Source organism: Odocoileus virginianus, chromosome 12, assembly GCF_023699985.2.
Source record: "Odocoileus virginianus isolate 20LAN1187 ecotype Illinois chromosome 12, Ovbor_1.2, whole genome shotgun sequence".
Classification (NCBI taxonomy): Eukaryota; Metazoa; Chordata; class Mammalia; order Artiodactyla; family Cervidae; genus Odocoileus; species Odocoileus virginianus.
This window is the reverse complement of record NC_069685.1, coordinates 59774140-59790616: the sequence shown is the minus strand read 5'-3', so window position 1 is coordinate 59790616 and position 16477 is coordinate 59774140. Positions and strand designations below refer to the sequence as shown.

General features: G+C 46.6%; 1 protein-coding gene across 4 annotated transcripts in view; it reads left to right on the top strand.

Moving 5' to 3' along the window:
- Positions 1-16477, top strand: part of ACACB (acetyl-CoA carboxylase beta) — a 102773-nt gene that overhangs the window by 74286 nt on the left and 12010 nt on the right. For all 4 annotated transcript variants that reach the window (XM_070475444.1, XM_070475442.1, XM_020907281.2 and 1 more), the window contains 11 exons: positions 1077-1232; positions 2015-2218; positions 2561-2716; positions 6299-6421; positions 7030-7299; positions 8842-8939; positions 10125-10245; positions 12474-12584; positions 13866-14009; positions 14663-14783; positions 16323-16419. In XM_070475444.1, coding sequence (XP_070331545.1) covers positions 1077-1232; positions 2015-2218; positions 2561-2716; positions 6299-6421; positions 7030-7299; positions 8842-8939; positions 10125-10245; positions 12474-12584; positions 13866-14009; positions 14663-14783; positions 16323-16419 — 1601 coding nt within the window. The remainder of the gene's footprint in view (positions 1-1076; positions 1233-2014; positions 2219-2560; positions 2717-6298; positions 6422-7029; positions 7300-8841; positions 8940-10124; positions 10246-12473; positions 12585-13865; positions 14010-14662; positions 14784-16322; positions 16420-16477) is intronic.

The window sequence follows — 16477 nt, the reverse complement described above, 5'->3', positions numbered from 1 at the left end:
ATTCCATGGAATTGGATTGTAGGTATAATGTTACAGATGGGAGCTCAGGCTGCAGGTACCATGTAAAGACTTGGTTTTTACTATAGACCTCCTTTTTTGTTAATGAAGATGATTTCCTCCCTGCAGTTCCCCAGCGTGGAAGTATCACATGTATGTAATCTTTTTAAGGAATCCTCTAGTGATGAATGCAAAGCTAATCTCAGTGTTTTACAGCCTCAGGTGTTCTAATAGCTTTTATGATTATCTGGGTTAAGTGCAAGTCGCTCAGTCATGTCCGACTCTTTGCGACCCCATGGACTATATAGTCCATGGAATTCTCCAGGCCAGAATCCTGGAATGGGCAGCCATTCCCTTCTCCAGGGGATCTTCCCAACCCAGGAGTCGAACCCGGGTCTCCCGCATTGCAGGCAGATTCTTTACCGTCTGGGCCACCAGGGAAGGCCAGCAGACCAGGAGATGGTTGCCACTGAAAAGATGGTGTGTTTGTCACTCACAGATCCCAAGGGGAGGGGGCACTCTGTATCATGGGGACCACATGGGGAAGTGCCAGGGCTGCTCAGGAGGCCGTGGGAGCGGGGCTTTGTGGACAGGGGCCTTTATTGTGGGATTCGCAGCAAGGACCAGGTGAGGCAGGTGAGGCTTGGCAGTGGCTGACTTGAGTGATTTCAGCAGGCTCGGAACATAGGGGCTGTCTCCAGTTGTCTGATGCCTGGCCCTGGGGTGATTAGGGCCCGAGGACAGTAGCCTGGAGCGTGAGCCTGATGAGGAGTAGTGGGGTGTGGACCATGGATTGGTTGGATTGGTTGGTTTGCCTGAAAAGCGGACTCATGGGAGAGTTGTTTACAGTATCTTGGAAGAGACTGTAAGACCCCTCTGGGGTCAGCACAGCAGAAAACACAGAAAATAAAAGAGGTGCCTTGTACACGAGACAGCCTTGGACAGCCCTTTGCTTGCAGAGGTGGGGCTCTGCGGTCTTACTGGGCACACCTTTCGGAGGAAGGGCTCTTCTCCCCTCTCTCTGACTCTCTGAGCCCTGCACCCCTGCCCTTAGCGGCTGCCCCCTCCCGCTTTGACAGGAAGCCTCCTTCGAGTACCTCCAGAACGAGGGCGAGCGACTGCTCCTGGAGGCCATGGACGAGCTGGAGGTGGCGTTCAACAACACCAGCGTGCGCACCGACTGCAACCACATCTTCCTCAACTTCGTGCCCACCGTCATCATGGACCCCTCCAAGGTCTCCCCTCGGCAGGCAGGCTCTGGGGGTTCACCTTCCCTGGGACCCTCCTGCTACGGCGTATTGTCTCCCGGTGTTTGAGACCCAAGTTGCAGGGTGCATACACGTGTGTCTGATTGCTGCAAGTGGAGCACAGAGCTTCCATCAGTTAATTCTAGAGCCATATTCCAGCCACCCCCCTGAGGACTGTCCCTCAGGATGCTCCCCCTCCATGGGCATGCTTCACTTTTCAGGAAACGCAGATGCCCAGAATGTCCTCTGCAAAACACAGTTTTGGCCTCTCCCTGGTTCCAGGCTCTGTTGTGGGCTGCCTGTGGGTGGGGGAGGGGAGTGAGAACCTGAGGTCTGAGGCTCAACCATCCTCCACGACTGGTTCCTCACGAGCAGGCAGAGTTTGTGGTGGTGATTCTGGGATGAAAGAAGTCCTTTCAGTCCATCAGCTTGGCATGTGGGGGGTGCAGAGGCTCATGCTGACTCCCCAGCTCCATCAGTTCATGTCATTCCCAGAAGAGAAAATGCCTGAGTTTCCTCCTCTGTCAGTGGGGGACAAAAATGCTAGCCTCTCTGGGAAGTTGTGGGGACAGAGTGAGGTACTGAGTTAAGTCAAAGATGCCTTTGCTTCTTACCAGCTACCAGTGACACACGTAATGTATTACTGTGCTGTATGCATGCAGTGCATTTTGCATTCAGTATATCTCACCATTCTGTCATCATCAGAGCTAGAACTGTTACGAGTGTGCGCAGTTTAGGTTCTGAAACTGAACCGCTGTGGTTTGCGGCAGATCGAGGAGTCAGTGCGGTCCATGGTGATGCGCTACGGCAGCCGGCTGTGGAAGCTCCGAGTGCTCCAGGCTGAGGTCAAGATCAACATCCGCCAGACCACCACCGACAGCGCCATCCCCATCCGCCTCTTCATCACCAACGAGTCAGGCTACTACCTGGACATCAGCCTCTACAAGGAAGTGACCGACCCCAGATCTGGAAACGTAAGGCTGGGCCGGGTCACAGAAGTGGAGTCAGAGTGGAGGCCCAAGCCTCTTCTCCGTGTCCATGGGTCTGTGTCTGTTTCAGAAAAGTTCATTTGTGTCATATGTTAGAGTCCACATAGACATGATACCATGTGGTACCTTTCTGACTTACTCCACTTAGTATGATAATCTCTAGGTCCATCCATGTTGCTGCCAATGGCATTATTTTGCTCTTTTTTTATGTCTGAGTGGCATTCCCTCTTTGCATTTTCATTGAGGAGCGGAAGAAATAAATTGAGCAGGAGCGTGGTTCTCTGAGACTTGCCTCCCTCACTCTCTGTTTTTCTCTTTCTGGTCCAGATCTTGTTTCATTCCTTTGGCAACAAACAAGGCCCCCAGCATGGGATGCTGATCAACACTCCCTACGTCACCAAGGATCTGCTTCAGGCCAAGCGATTCCAGGCCCAGTCCCTGGGTACCACCTATGTGTATGACTTCCCAGAAATGTTCAGGCAGGCAAGTCCTGGGGCTGAGACTCAGCACCCCCCGGGGTCCCACTTTAGAGACTCCACCAGCATCCACAACCTCCAACCTCAGTTGCTTTTCTAAAGACCTCACTCTAAAAAACAGTCTTCATGAACAAAAAGAAACTAACATTGGGAATGACTTCGTAGTATATTTTTCTAGAACAAGACTTGTTTCATCCCAGTCATAAAAAGAATATAATATAGAAACTTTGGATAACAAAGGAGAGGGGAAGGAATAAAAAATAACTCCTAGTTCCATATACTGAAGACAAATTGCTTATCATTTCCTCCTGGTCTTGTTAATTCTTATATTTAGTACCTGCTATAAACCAGGTACCATTTTAAGGGTGGCTGGACCATGAGGAAGAGGATGGGGTCACTACCTTTGAGGAATTTAAAAAAAAGGAATGTTTTTATGTTTTGATGAATTTTGAAGTATACACTGGATACAGAATATATACTGGATATTTCCTTCAAGTATGTTTTCTATGCCTATATTTTTTTTACATAGAAGGGCCTTTCTAGGAGACTGAACACACTGGCATTGGTGACAAGGATGCCCTTGTACATCTCTCTGTGGCCTTGTGTATGACGTTCATGAAACTGAGGCCGCGGGCTTCTGCTGTAGACAGGAAGGCAGCAGTGCCCTTTAGGCATGAGAGATGCAGGGTAGTAGGGAAAGCTGCTATTTAGGGTCAGGAAGTCCTGGGCTTGAATCCCAAATCTGTCCTTTGCTTCCTTGTGTCCCCAGGTAAGTTCCTTCACCTCTCGGGGCCTCTTTTCTCCTTTGTAAAATGAGAATAATATTAGTGCCTACCTCCCAAGGTTGTAGTAAGAAATACATATTAAGTATTCAGTAGAGGCTATTTTAATAAATGGAAACTTTTATGATTAAGAATGTTATCATCTGTATCTTTCTGCCTTGGACATCATGGGCCACAAGAATAAGAAACAGACACATCAAAAATAAATCCATTCACTTTTCTTTTAGATAAAGAAAGAGTACTGTGGACTACCCATAAATTTGAAAACATGAAAAGGAAAATTTTCCAGAAAGTACATCTTATCAAAACTAACTCAAGAAGAAATAGAAAATATAGATTATAAGCATTAGTGAAATTGAATTACTCCATCTATTCCACCCTTTTTTTAAAAATTGGAGTTCTTGATCAATGCATTAAAATAAGAAAAAGAAATAAAAGATACAATAATAGAAAGAAGCAATGTGGTGTTTTTTGTAGATGATAAAATGCCTATAAAAGTAATCCAAGAGGATTTAAAGAACCAGCAAGATAATATAGCAAGATTACTAGATACAAGTGCATGCTTACTCATTCAGTCGTGCCTGATTCTGCAACCCCATGGATTGTAGCCCACCAGGCTCCTTTGTCCATGAGGTTTTCCAGGCAAGAATACTGGAGTGGGTTGCCATTCCCTCCTCTAGCTAGATTAGTATACAAAAATTAATTGTGCTCTCATAGACAAGCAATAATTCTAGAATCTAATTGGGAAAATGCTGTTTACAATATTTTTTTTTTTTTTTTGCTGTTTACAATATTAAGATCAACTCTAAAGTTTCCCTAAGAATAAAAAAACATAAAAGGCCTTTACGGAGGAAATTTTGAAACTTTATGGAAGTACTTTAAGCCTAAATAGAGATATATCATGCTTATGAATGATGGGAAGATTCAATATTGTAAAGTTAATAGTTCCCCTCATAATATATTCAGTATAATTCTGGAGTTTTGGGTGCAACTTAAAAGTTCATAGGAAAAGTAAAAGTTTGTTAATAGCAAAAGCAATTTTGAAAAAATAATCTGGAGTACTTGTCTTAGCCGTCCTTTAAAATAAGTCACTATTTTCAAGCAGCTATACTTACTCTAATCATAATATTATTGTCAGGGAGCTAAACAGATAGACCAATAGAACAGAATAGAGTCTAGAATCAGACCCACTCCTAAACAGAGCCTTGACAGAATGTAGAGATGGAATTGTGAATGAAGGGGAATATATCTCACTAAAAGATACAAAGAGATTTTTATCTAATTGGGAAAATAAATTTTTATTTCTACCTCATCTGGTATACAAAAATAAATTTCAAGAAAATTAAAACCACTCAGAGTGAGTTAAAAGCATAAGCATAGGAAAGCCCCATAAATTTGACTACATTAAAATTTAAAAGTTATTTATGTAAAAACATCCCAGATTGGGGGACCCAAAGCTGGTGCTCTGGGACAACCCAGAGGGATGGGGTGGGGAGGGAGGTGGGAGGGGAGTTCAGGATCGGGGGACACATGTACACTCATGGCAAAAATCACCACAATATTGTAATTAGCCTCCAATTAAATAAATTAACTTTTCAAAAAAAGACCCCAGGTTGGGAGAATATGTTTCGATATCTGTTACCAGCAAGAGATTAGAGCAATATTATGTAAGAGAAACTTCAATCAACATATTCTAAGGTGCTTACCTAACTGACAATCAGTGAAATACAGATCAACATGAGAGCAAAAAAAAAAGAATCACAGTATAATTTCACACCTAGCAGATGGGTAACATGAAAATACTTGACAAAACCGAATGTGGACAATACGTGGAGTGAAGGAGCTCTCACACATCCTTGCTGTGAAGCAATTTGATAATATCCAGTAAAACCGAAGTTTCACATACGCTATGATCCAGCAATCCCACTCCTAGGTATATGCCCATGTAAAAAGACCACAGGAATGTTCATTATAGCATTATTGGTAATACTGTAGAATTGGAAATCTAAATGTTTCTACTAAAAATTATGAGTAAATAAATTGTGACATATTCATACCGTAAAAAACTGAACAGGAGGGAAAAGGAATAAACCAGAGCTAAATTAATCAACATGGATAAATGTCTCAAATGTATTGGAGAGTTGGAAAAATAAGTTGTAGAAGGACATGTCTGATGTGACATCATGTATTTAAAATGGAAGTCATGCAAAATAATGCTACGTGTTTAATGTCTGCACATACAATGAGATAAAAACGTAAACACATAGAGGACTTGACTGACACCAAATTCAGGATGGGCTTCCTTAGTGGCTCAGCTGGAATCTGCCTGCAAAGCAGGAGACCTGGGTTCGAACCCCGGGTTGGGAAGATCCCCTAGAGAAGGAAATGGCAACCCGCTCCAGTGCTCTTGCCTGGAGAATCGCATGGACAGAGGAGCCAGGCGGGCTCTATCCACGGGGTCACAAAGAGCTGGACACGACTGTGTGACGAGCTTTCACTTTCTTTCAAGTTCAGGGTAATGGTTACCTGAGGGGAGCAGGGGGAAGGACAGATGGGAATGGGATGGGAAGGGGCACACCAGGGGCTTCAGCTGCATTTTTATTATTTCTTTTTAAAAAATTCTTAAAGCAACTTTGGAGAAATTATGATTTGACAAAACTGCAAGATAGATGCATGGGTATTTATTTTTTCTGCATGTTTCTGCTGCGTGCTTTAAATAGTTTGTGATTAAGAAAGAAAGGCAGCCCTAGAAAATGTACTTCCTTACTGCCAATTTCAGATTTTTCCCTTTACTTCCTTCTCTGTAGGCTCTTTTTAAAATGTGGCACTCCCCGGACAAGTACCCCAAAGACATCCTGACGTACACTGAACTTGTGCTGGATCCACAGGGCCAGCTGGTGGAGATGAACCGACTTCCTGGAGGAAATGAGGTAAAGAACTGAGTCAGTTTACTTTACAGAAGAAATTAACATTGTAGATCAACTGTACTTCAATAAAATTAAAAAACAAAAAACAAACAAAAAACCCACAGAGCCCAGCTCCTGGCTGGAATCACCCTTTAAAAAATTTTCTCCCTAGGGACTTCCCTGGCTGTTGAGTGGTTAAGACTTTGCCTTCCATTGAAGGAAGGGCTTCCCTCTTAGCTCAGTTAGTAAAGAATCTGCCTGCAATGCAGCAGACACAGGTTCGATCCCTGGGTTGGGAAGATCCCCTGGAGGGGAATGGCTACCCACTCCAGTATTCTGGCCTGGAGAATTCCATGGACTGTATAGTCCATGGGGTTGCAAAGAGTTGGACATGATTGAATGACTTTCACTTTCACTTTCCAGTGAAGGGGGTGCGGGTTTGATCCCTGGTCGGGGGACTAAGATCCCACATGTCTCGTGGCCGAAAAAACAAAATATAAAACAGAAGCAATATTGTAATAAATTCAACAAAGACTTTAGAAATGGCCTACATTAAAAAAAAAGCAAACTTAAAAAACTTTTTCTCCCTGAAGAAGCAAACCTGTTTTCTTGTGCACTCATCTCCTTTCCAGGTGGGCATGGTGGCCTTCAAAATGAGGTTCAAAACCCTCGAGTACCCAGAAGGGCGTGACATTATCTTCATCAGCAATGACATCACCTTCCGTATCGGATCTTTCGGCCCCAGAGAAGACCTTCTCTACCTGCGGGCGTCCGAGCTGGCCCGGGCCGAGGGCATCCCCAAAGTCTACCTCGCGGCCAACAGTGGGGCCCGTATCGGCCTGGCAGAGGAGATCAAGCACATGTTCCAGGTGGCTTGGGTGGACCCGGAAGACCCGCACAAGGTACAGCGCGAAGCTGCCACCTAGCTCCTGCTGTGTTTTCCGAGGGAGTGACAGTACCTCTAAGGGAGTGGGGAAGAAATCTTGCTCTTTGAGTAGACAGCATGGATACACATGGTGGTGGTGGTTTGGTCGCTAAGTCCAGACTTAGCATGTCCGACTCTCAGGTGTCCGACTCTTGCGACCCCGTGGACTGTAGCCCGCCAAGCTCCTCTGTCCGTGGGATTCTCCAGGCGAGAATATTGGAGTGGGTTGCCATGCCCTCCTCCAGGGGATCTTTCTGACCCAGGGATCGATCCCGCCTTTCTTATGTCTCCTGCATTGGCAGGCGTGTTCTTGACCATTAGCGCCACCTGGGAAGTCCTCACTCCTCCTCGGCCACTAGCAAATGACTCAGGTTCCTCATCTGTAAAATGGGAATAATCGTAGTAGTCACCTCATTGGGCTCTGAAAGTCTTAGTCAGTCATGTTCAATTCTTTGTGACCCCATGGACTGTAGCCCGCCAGGTTCCTCTGTCCATGGGATTCTCCAGGCAGGAATACTGGAGTGGGTAGCCATTTCCTTCTCCATAGCATTTTCCGACCCAGGGATTGAACCCACATCTGCTGCATTGGCAGGCGGATTCTCTACCACTGAGCTACTTAGGAAGCCCTCAGAAGGATCCTTGGAGAACAATAATGAAAATAGTTATTTCTTATATAAACATGTAGTTAGTATCAATACATACTGAGCATCTTCTGAACACAGTACGTACCACGGATGCAGAGGTGAGTGACACGTAATCCCTGGCCTCGGGAAGTTCTTAGAATTCATCCAGAAGACCTCAGGACATCATAAAAGGCAGAATGAAGAAAGAAAAACACACATCTTTGTGATGTGAAAATGCAGGGGACTGAGGCATTCTTTGCAACCACAGCACATGTTCTCAAGGAGGTGGTATTGTCCCCCCAAAGGGACCAAAAGTATTATTTTCATGTAGAAGCGCACACACAAACACATACATTTATTACATAACCATTATATCTATAATAAAACTTTCCTGGGGCAAAGGGGTTGGCAATCAGGGAAAAAGAAGTATCTGAAAGGCTCCTTTGGGGAGAGAGAATGAAAAGATGATTAAACCACACTGAATCAGTGACTTCTCTGGAGGTCTAGTGGTTAAAACTCCCCCTATCAATGCCGGGGTTGAGGGTTTAATCCCTGGTGGAGGATCTAAGATCCCACATGTCTGGGGGCCAAAAAACCAAAACATAAAGCAGAAACAATATTGTAACAAACTCAATAAAGGTTTAAAAAAAAATACAGTGAATCAGAGAGACCAGGGGAAAAGTGAGGCTGTGCTATAAGGGTGGGTGGCAATCACAGAGCAGACATTCAGTTAATTGGTGCCATTAATACGGTGTTAACATCAGACAGTGACTGTGTTATTAGCACAGCATTCTCCCTGCATCCCTCAAACACAGTGTTGACATTAAAACAAAACAGTCTGTCGAGTACACGGAGCTGGACTCATATCCTCACTGAAGTATTTATATGTTTTTAAGGGAATTAAATACCTGTACCTGACCCCCCAAGACTACACCAGAATCAGCTCCCTGAACTCCGTCCATTGTAAACATGTGGAAGAAGACGGAGAATCCAGGTAAATAGCTTAGCAGGCAGCTCCCACGTTCTGACTGTGGTTCGTTTCAGCTGCTCGTGGGGAATCTGCCTCTGGGCTGCTAACAGTTTCTCAAGCAGGTGGGGGTGTTTGCACAGAGGGACCCCCAACTTGCATTGTGGGCACTGACAGCTCAGTGCCCCTGGGGCCCCCTGTAGGGTGACCCCATCCTTGCTGTCCCTGCATGAGCCACAGCTCTCACAAAAACAGCACATCACTCGGGGACAGTTAGGTTGGATTCCCACATGTCCCCAGAGCTTGCGGGCTCACAATTTATGACCCAATGAGCCAAACTGACTCACTGGGTGAGCTGGGAAGACATGGACAGGGTCTGTTCCCTGAGTATCGCCCTTGATACTGGTGTCTTTTCCAGGGAAGGTTGTAGGTTTTTAAAATCAGATTCTGATTTAAATCAAAATTTCCCAGGCTGAGTTTCCTGGGCTGTTAATCATTGATTTGGGGGGAGAGAGGGAATGAAGATTTTCCATAGTCAAGTAAGTTTCGGAAACACTGGGTTAGATGAGATCCAACAAGCATCTTTACTGCAGGCCTTCTCAGAGTATTTAATGCACTAAAATGCCTTGTGAATCTCTAATGGGTTAGGGCCTAACCCAGCCTTTTGGGCACCAGGGACTGATTTTTGCAGAAGACAATTTTTCTGTGGACCAGGGAGGCAGGGATGGTTTTAAGATGATTCAGTTGCCACATTTGTTGTGCACTTTACTTCTATTATTATTACATCAGCTCACCCTCAGATCAGCAGGGAGTTTGGGCTGCGCAGTGGACTCGTGTGGCTGTGATTGATTGGTCATGAACCAAGTGCCTTCTCCTGGCACAGGCCCATCTGTCTGCAGACCGAAGACTGTTCTAGATTGTCTCCGGAGGAGTGCAGGGCAGGGGTGATGCTTCGTTAGGACAGCCTCTGAATCAGCAGACTCTCTGTGGTTGGAGGGGTGATCATCACTGAAGCTGTCCTTGCCCTCCTGGAAACTTTAGGGCCAATCGTGAGGGTCCCAGACCCCTGCCTTCATCTCACTGTGGGCTGCTTTCTTACCCTCCAGTCCCTCAGCTCGCTCAGCCTTCCTTCCCCGGCTCCTTGGGAAGCGCGTCAGCCTTGGCTTGTCCCGGGCTGGAGCTCAGTCTGTGACTCTTGTTTGGTTCCTGAAGGTATGTCATCACAGACATCATTGGGAAGGAGGAGGGCCTGGGCGTAGAGAACCTGAGGGGCTCGGGCATGATTGCTGGGGAGACCTCCCAGGATTACAACGAGATCGTCACCATCAGCATGGTGAGTCCCCGCCTGTTTTCTTTTCCAACTCAACTTCGTATTATAGAAACTTTAAAGCAACCACGAAAAGCCTGTCATATAAAGTGAAGTAAGTCAGAAAGAGAAAAGCAAATATCATATATTAACGCGTATGTATGGAATTTAGAAAACTGGTACTGATGAGCCTATTTGCAGGGCAGGAATAGAGACACAGACAAAGAGACAGACCTGTGGACACAGCAGGGAGGAGAGGGTGGAGTGAATGGGGAGAGTAGCACTGAAACATCACCATATGTAAAATGGATAGCCTTCGGGAAGTTGCTCAGCTGCGGGCTCTGCGACAACCTGGAGGGATGGGGGTGGCTAGAGGGTGGCAGGGAGAGGGTACATATGTTTTCTTATGGCTGGTTCATGTTGTTGGACGGAAACAACCAACACAACATTGTAAAGCAATTATCCTCCAATTAAAAATAAACTTAAAAAATTAGTCGCGAAAGTAGAGAGAATTGATAGTGAGCCCCGTGTACTCATCACCGGCTCCAACAGTTGTCAGCCTGTAACCATCCCTGCATCTTCAGCCCATCTGCCCGCTCTTCTGGACTATTTTAAAGCTGCCTCCACTTCTATCTTCCCATCTATTAAGTACCCTAGTGTGGCTCTTTGCTAGATAAATGCTCCCCCATTAAAAAAATAACATAACCATGATACTGTTACACCCAACAGTATCAACAGTGATTCTTTAATATCATCAGAACTCAATTTTTGTTCAGTTTTCATAGTTATCTCAAAATGTCTTATTATAGTTGGTTGGCTTGAATCAGCATTCAATCTCTTCTTATTTAAAAGATATTGAGTATTTAGAAGAACTTTGGGGCCTTCCCTGGTGGCGCAGTGGCTAAGACTCCATACTTTCTCTGCAAGGGGGCAAGGGTTCAGTCCCTGGTCAGGGAGCTAAGATCTTGCATGCCCAGAAGTGTGTGGGGAAAAAAAAAAAAGAACTTCTGTCTGATTTTAACTGGTAGTAAATGACTATCTTCTCACTCCCCAGTTTGGCTTTTACAGAAATATCTTCTGTTTCTGGTGGAGTCGTAGGAATAGTTCTCTTCAGTGGTGAACTGTCACTCAGGTCCTGATTTTTACCCTTGGTGTTGGCTCTTCAGTTTCCAAGGTGGAAAATGCTGGCCTTGAGTGTCTTCCTTCGGCTTATTGTCTAGGTGTCATTATGTATGTTTCATACCTATTTCAAAATAAAATGACATATTCCAAAATATGTCATTTTATTTTGAAGGATATAAAAAGATAGGGATATTTTTATATATTCCAAAATAGATAAACATATATATATAAATATATATCTTTAATTTATATTTATGTATATATATATACAGACAGGCACACCTCAGAGATGTCACAGGTTTGGTCCCATACCTCTGCAATAAAGTGAATGAATATAGCATTGAAGTGGAGATTGCAATAAAGTCACATGGATTTTTTGGTTTCTCAATCCATGTAAAAGTTATGTGTATACTATACTGTAGTCTGTTAAGTCTGCAATAGCATTATGTCTTTTAAAACTGTATACACTTTAAAGTTCTTTATGGCTAAAAAATGCTAACCCTCATCTGACTCACAGGATTGCCACAAATTTTGTTTAAAAAAAATAAATAAACCTTAGCATCCATGAAGTACAATAAAACGAAGTCTGCCTGTATAAATCTTTCTATTTTGAAATAGCTTAGAACGCATCGGAAGTTACGAGATGGGTTAGGCAGGTCCTGGGCGCCCCTCGTCCAGCCCCCGTGTGACGGTGTCTATGTAACCGTTGTACGTGATCAGAACAGGGACGCTGACACGCACGATACTGTTAACTCGACACAGACCTCGATCATCCTTCCCCAGTTTCACCTGCCCTCCTAGGCTTCCTTTGGTTGTATGAAATGTGTGCAATGTCTCAGGAGTGACTGAACTCAGAAGAGCCACGGAGATGCCTCTTAAAGCAAGAGCCAGCGCATTGCATGTCTGCTGTGTGTCTTTACAACACTCTTCCTCGCTAGCCCCATTCTTCCTGGACAGGAGGTCGAGGTCAGGCAGCCTGAAGGACAGGCTTGTGCCCATGCTGTCCGGCCACCAATCAGGATGCCCGTGGCCAAGCTCAGCTTCCATGCATGCTCAGCGGTTCCTGGACTGTCCCCGCTGTGGGCAGCGGGGCCCTGGCCCCGAGGAATGCAGGAGGGGTCCTGTCTCCACAGGTGACCTGCCGGGCCCTCGGGATCGGGGCCTACCTCGTGAGGCTGGGCCAGCGAGTGATCCAGGTCGAGAATTCCCACATCATCCTCACGGGGGCGACGGCTCTCAACAAGGTGACCACCTTGAAGGGACGGCCGGGGAGTGGATGTGTCGGGGTGGGGCGGGGTCATTCTGACATTCCCAGTGTTCCCAGTGGGGAATTTTTCTCAACATGAAAGCAGTTCCAGGAATTCCCTGGTGGTCCAGTGGTTAGGACTCCACACTCTCACCGCTGAGGGCTCGGGTTCAATCCCTGGTCGGGGAACTTAAGACCCCACAAGCTACATAATGCGGCAAGGAAAGGAAAAAAGAAACCAGTTCCATCCCTGCTGTTATAAGTGCTGTTCTTTCATTTGGCAGTTATATGGGCCTCTTATGAGCTAACATATATTATAGATAGATAGATAGATACATATATGTGTGTATTGGGCTTCCTTGGTGGCTCAGCGTCAAGAGTTTGCCTGCAAAGCAGGAGATGCAGGTTCGATCCTTGGGTCAGGAAAATCCCCCGGAGAAGGAAATTGCCATTTCCCATTCCAGTGCAACCCACTCCAGTATTCTTGCCTGGAGAATCCCATGGACTGAGGAACCTGGCGGGCTCCAGTCCATGGGGTCAAAAAAGAGTCCGACATGACTGAGTGACTTAACAGCAACAATGTATGTGTTAGGCCCTTCTGGTGGAACTAACTCTCTGTGTTACTGTAATTGAAATTTCAAAAATTATTAAAATAGCATTACACATTGCAGAAAATTGGAAAAAGACTCCCCCCCCAAAAAAAAGAAATTTTGTCCCTACTATACTTTTTGGGTAGTTTTCCTCTCATCTCATGTCTTTACTTAGTTAGACTCCTAGTGAACATAGTTTCGTGTGGCTGTTTTCACTGTCTTGAAATGCCTTCCACAATGCTGTGAAACCTCCCTAACATCAGGTCTGCTAAAAATCCCACAGTGGGTCTCAAAGTCTGGCCCCTGAACCAGAAGCATCAGCATTACCTGGGATCATGATAAAAATGCAAAATTCTCTGGCCCCACCGTAGACCTGCTCCATCAGCAACGCTAGGTTGGGTTTTGCATGGAGATGACCAGTCACCAGCTGGATCACTGGTTCTCAAATTGGGCCACATAATGCAATTATCTGGAAGTTGAAAAAAAAACAAACCAGAACAACAAGTAGCCGAGATTCTGATGTAATCAGTCTGGCTGCCTGCAGCCTGGACATCAGGACTTTGAAAGCTCCCAGGTGATTCTGACATGCAGTCAGCCAGGGTTGAGGACCACCAAGGGAGGTGACTTCTGAACAGATGGAAGGGCCCCAGGTCAGGCAGGACCTTGCTAACCATGTCATGTCAAAGCAGGTCCTGGGCAGAGAGGTTTACACGTCCAACAACCAGCTGGGAGGTGTGCAGATCATGCATTACAATGGCGTCTCGCATGTCACTGTGCCAGATGACTTCGAGGGTGTTTGTACCATCCTGGAGTGGCTGTCCTATATGCCAAAGGTGCAGTATCCTTCCCCCACTCCCCCTTGAAGCTTGGAGCCTGGAAGACTCTGTTATCTGGTTCATTTGCCAGGTGATGTGGAAGGGTAGGGAGTAGGTAACACTGAAATTGTGCCTATGGTTTTTTTTTCTTTTCTCTTCCTTCCTTCCCTCTCTGATGCCCAGCCCTGTACTCACAGTTCTTTGCTTTTTTTTTTTTTAATTGACTTTGTAAGGAGGCTGTGTGTTGATCCTTTAGAAAGAGGTGATATTACCTGTCATCAAAAGAGGTAACGTGGACAACAGAGAACCCTCAGGCTTTGCAGCAGGCTGGATTTGATTCCTGGCTTCCTTCTCGTAGCCATGAGACCTCAGGACCATCTCTTAATCTTTCTAAGTCTCAGTTTCCTCATCTGTAAAGTGAGAATAACAATGGCACCTGTCCCAGGGTGTGATCACTGATGACTCAGTGACATGATGTGTGGAGCGCAGCACTTGGCAGGCCCTCAGCCAAATGCTATTCCTAATTGTGATGATGACCTACTTTGGGTTGGGCTTCTGCCGTGTAACTAGGCATCACCATAGTCAAAAGGGGAAAGGAGGGCAAAGAGCGAACCACAGACGTTATTGATGAGCCCGAAGGACCGAGTGGGAGACCTGACTTTCTTTCTTAGGATAATCGCAGCCCAGTCCCAGTCATCACACCCAAGGACCCCATTGACAGAGAAATTGAATTCCAACCATCTCGCGGGCCCTACGACCCCCGGTGGCTGCTTGCAGGAAGACCTCACCCAAGTAGGTCCCTCCAGGGTTTTGCCCGAGCCCGGGGTCTTGGGGTTTCTTTTCTGCCACCAAGATAAAAGAACGAGTCAGTAGAAGATTATCCCCAAGGGATACACCTGAGGTCAAATGCAAAAGGGGGTGGAAGAATGGAGATTTTTCTCTGTGCTTTTCCCAAGCTGATGACCGAGAAGGGGTGGAAACAGCCTGTGGTTTCTGGAGCTGATGGATGGAGGTGAAAAGTAGCAGAGGTCATGACCTCCTTCCCTGAAATTGCCCCAGATGTGGTCACGTAGGTGGAAACTCTGGGGCTGAAATCTCAGGGTTTCAGAGAGAAGAGCGCTTCTCTCTCTCTGTCCCTCTCTCTTTCTTTTTCTATTTGGCTTAAACCTTCATAAGGTAACTCTCCCTGAGTTTACCCAGGATGAGCAACTTTGCCTCTTCTGCAGCTCCATTTGTAGACGTACATGTGGATGTGCACACATATATCCAAACACACCTGTGTGCACGCACATGCTTTCACATGCACACATTCTCTCTCCCTCTCTCCCTGTCTCCCCTCCCCGCCCCAAGGGACAGGTTGGCCTCCTGGAGGTATCTGATTACATTCTGAGCAACCAGGAGAGAACTGGAAAGCTGAGCTGCCCCTGTTGCCACAATCCTGACTCTAGAATTTCACACGCTGCCCCGTTTAGAACTCAGCCTTAGAACTCAGCCTCCCCTTCCAGCTGCGTGGGGCAATGGAGGTGCCGCCAGGAGCATGCCAGGCTCCACCAGTGAAAGATGCCCCATGGCCTGATCCCCACCCCTGCCGTTTCTCTCAGGCTTCCTCGCCTGTGAGTGCTGGCTTTAGCTTGACTTTTAAAAAATGTCTGATGTGTTACCGACCGTTTGCTCCAGCTAGTTGGGCTGGCTCTCAGGCAGACCCTGAGGCTGGGGTGCTTTGTTCCCAGGGGCCCAGCCCCCCTTCTCCTGCAAAGTGAGATCTCTCCCGCTGCCTGCCTCTTCGTATCCAAGCCACAGTCACGTACACTGCGGTGTGGATCCCAGGCACCGCGTCCTCCCCAGGATGGCCGCAATTGACATCCACTTGCTCACTCTCCCTTTCTCTGCCTCTCTGTCTCTCAATGGAACACGTTCTTCCCAGTTAAACAGTTTTGGGCTGCAGCCACTGGGTTCGGGATGAGTTTTTTTCTGGGCAGGTGGTCCCTTCTGAAATTGTGCCTTCCAAAGGCAGCCATCTGCTCTTTTTGGCTCCTGAGAAGAAAAGGCAGAGACTGTGACTAGGGTCTCCTCGTGTTTGGCGTTGAAGGGTGTTGATGTGGTTGGATCTTCTGTATGGACCGACTTCCTGATTTGGTATAGTGTTTGGCAGCCCTGGTTTTGTGTGTTGGGGGCGGGCAGGGAAATGTTGTCGTTTTCCAGGAGCAAAGGTATCTAGGCTGCCAACGTCAGGCTGTCCTAGAGAGACGGCAGGGGAGTCTGCCCTCCAGGTGGACGCCGGGGGCCCTCAGCAACCGGCCCCGGCCTGAGCTTCCGCCCTTCTGCCCGCAGCTCTGAAGGGATCCTGGCAGAGTGGATTCTTCGACCAGGGCAGTTTCAAGGAGATCATGGTGCCCTGGGCCCAGACTGTGGTGACGGGGCGAGCAAGGTAACCCTGAGGGCCGGCCCAGGTGGCCTCAGTGATGCTTTCTCCCTGGCCCTGGATT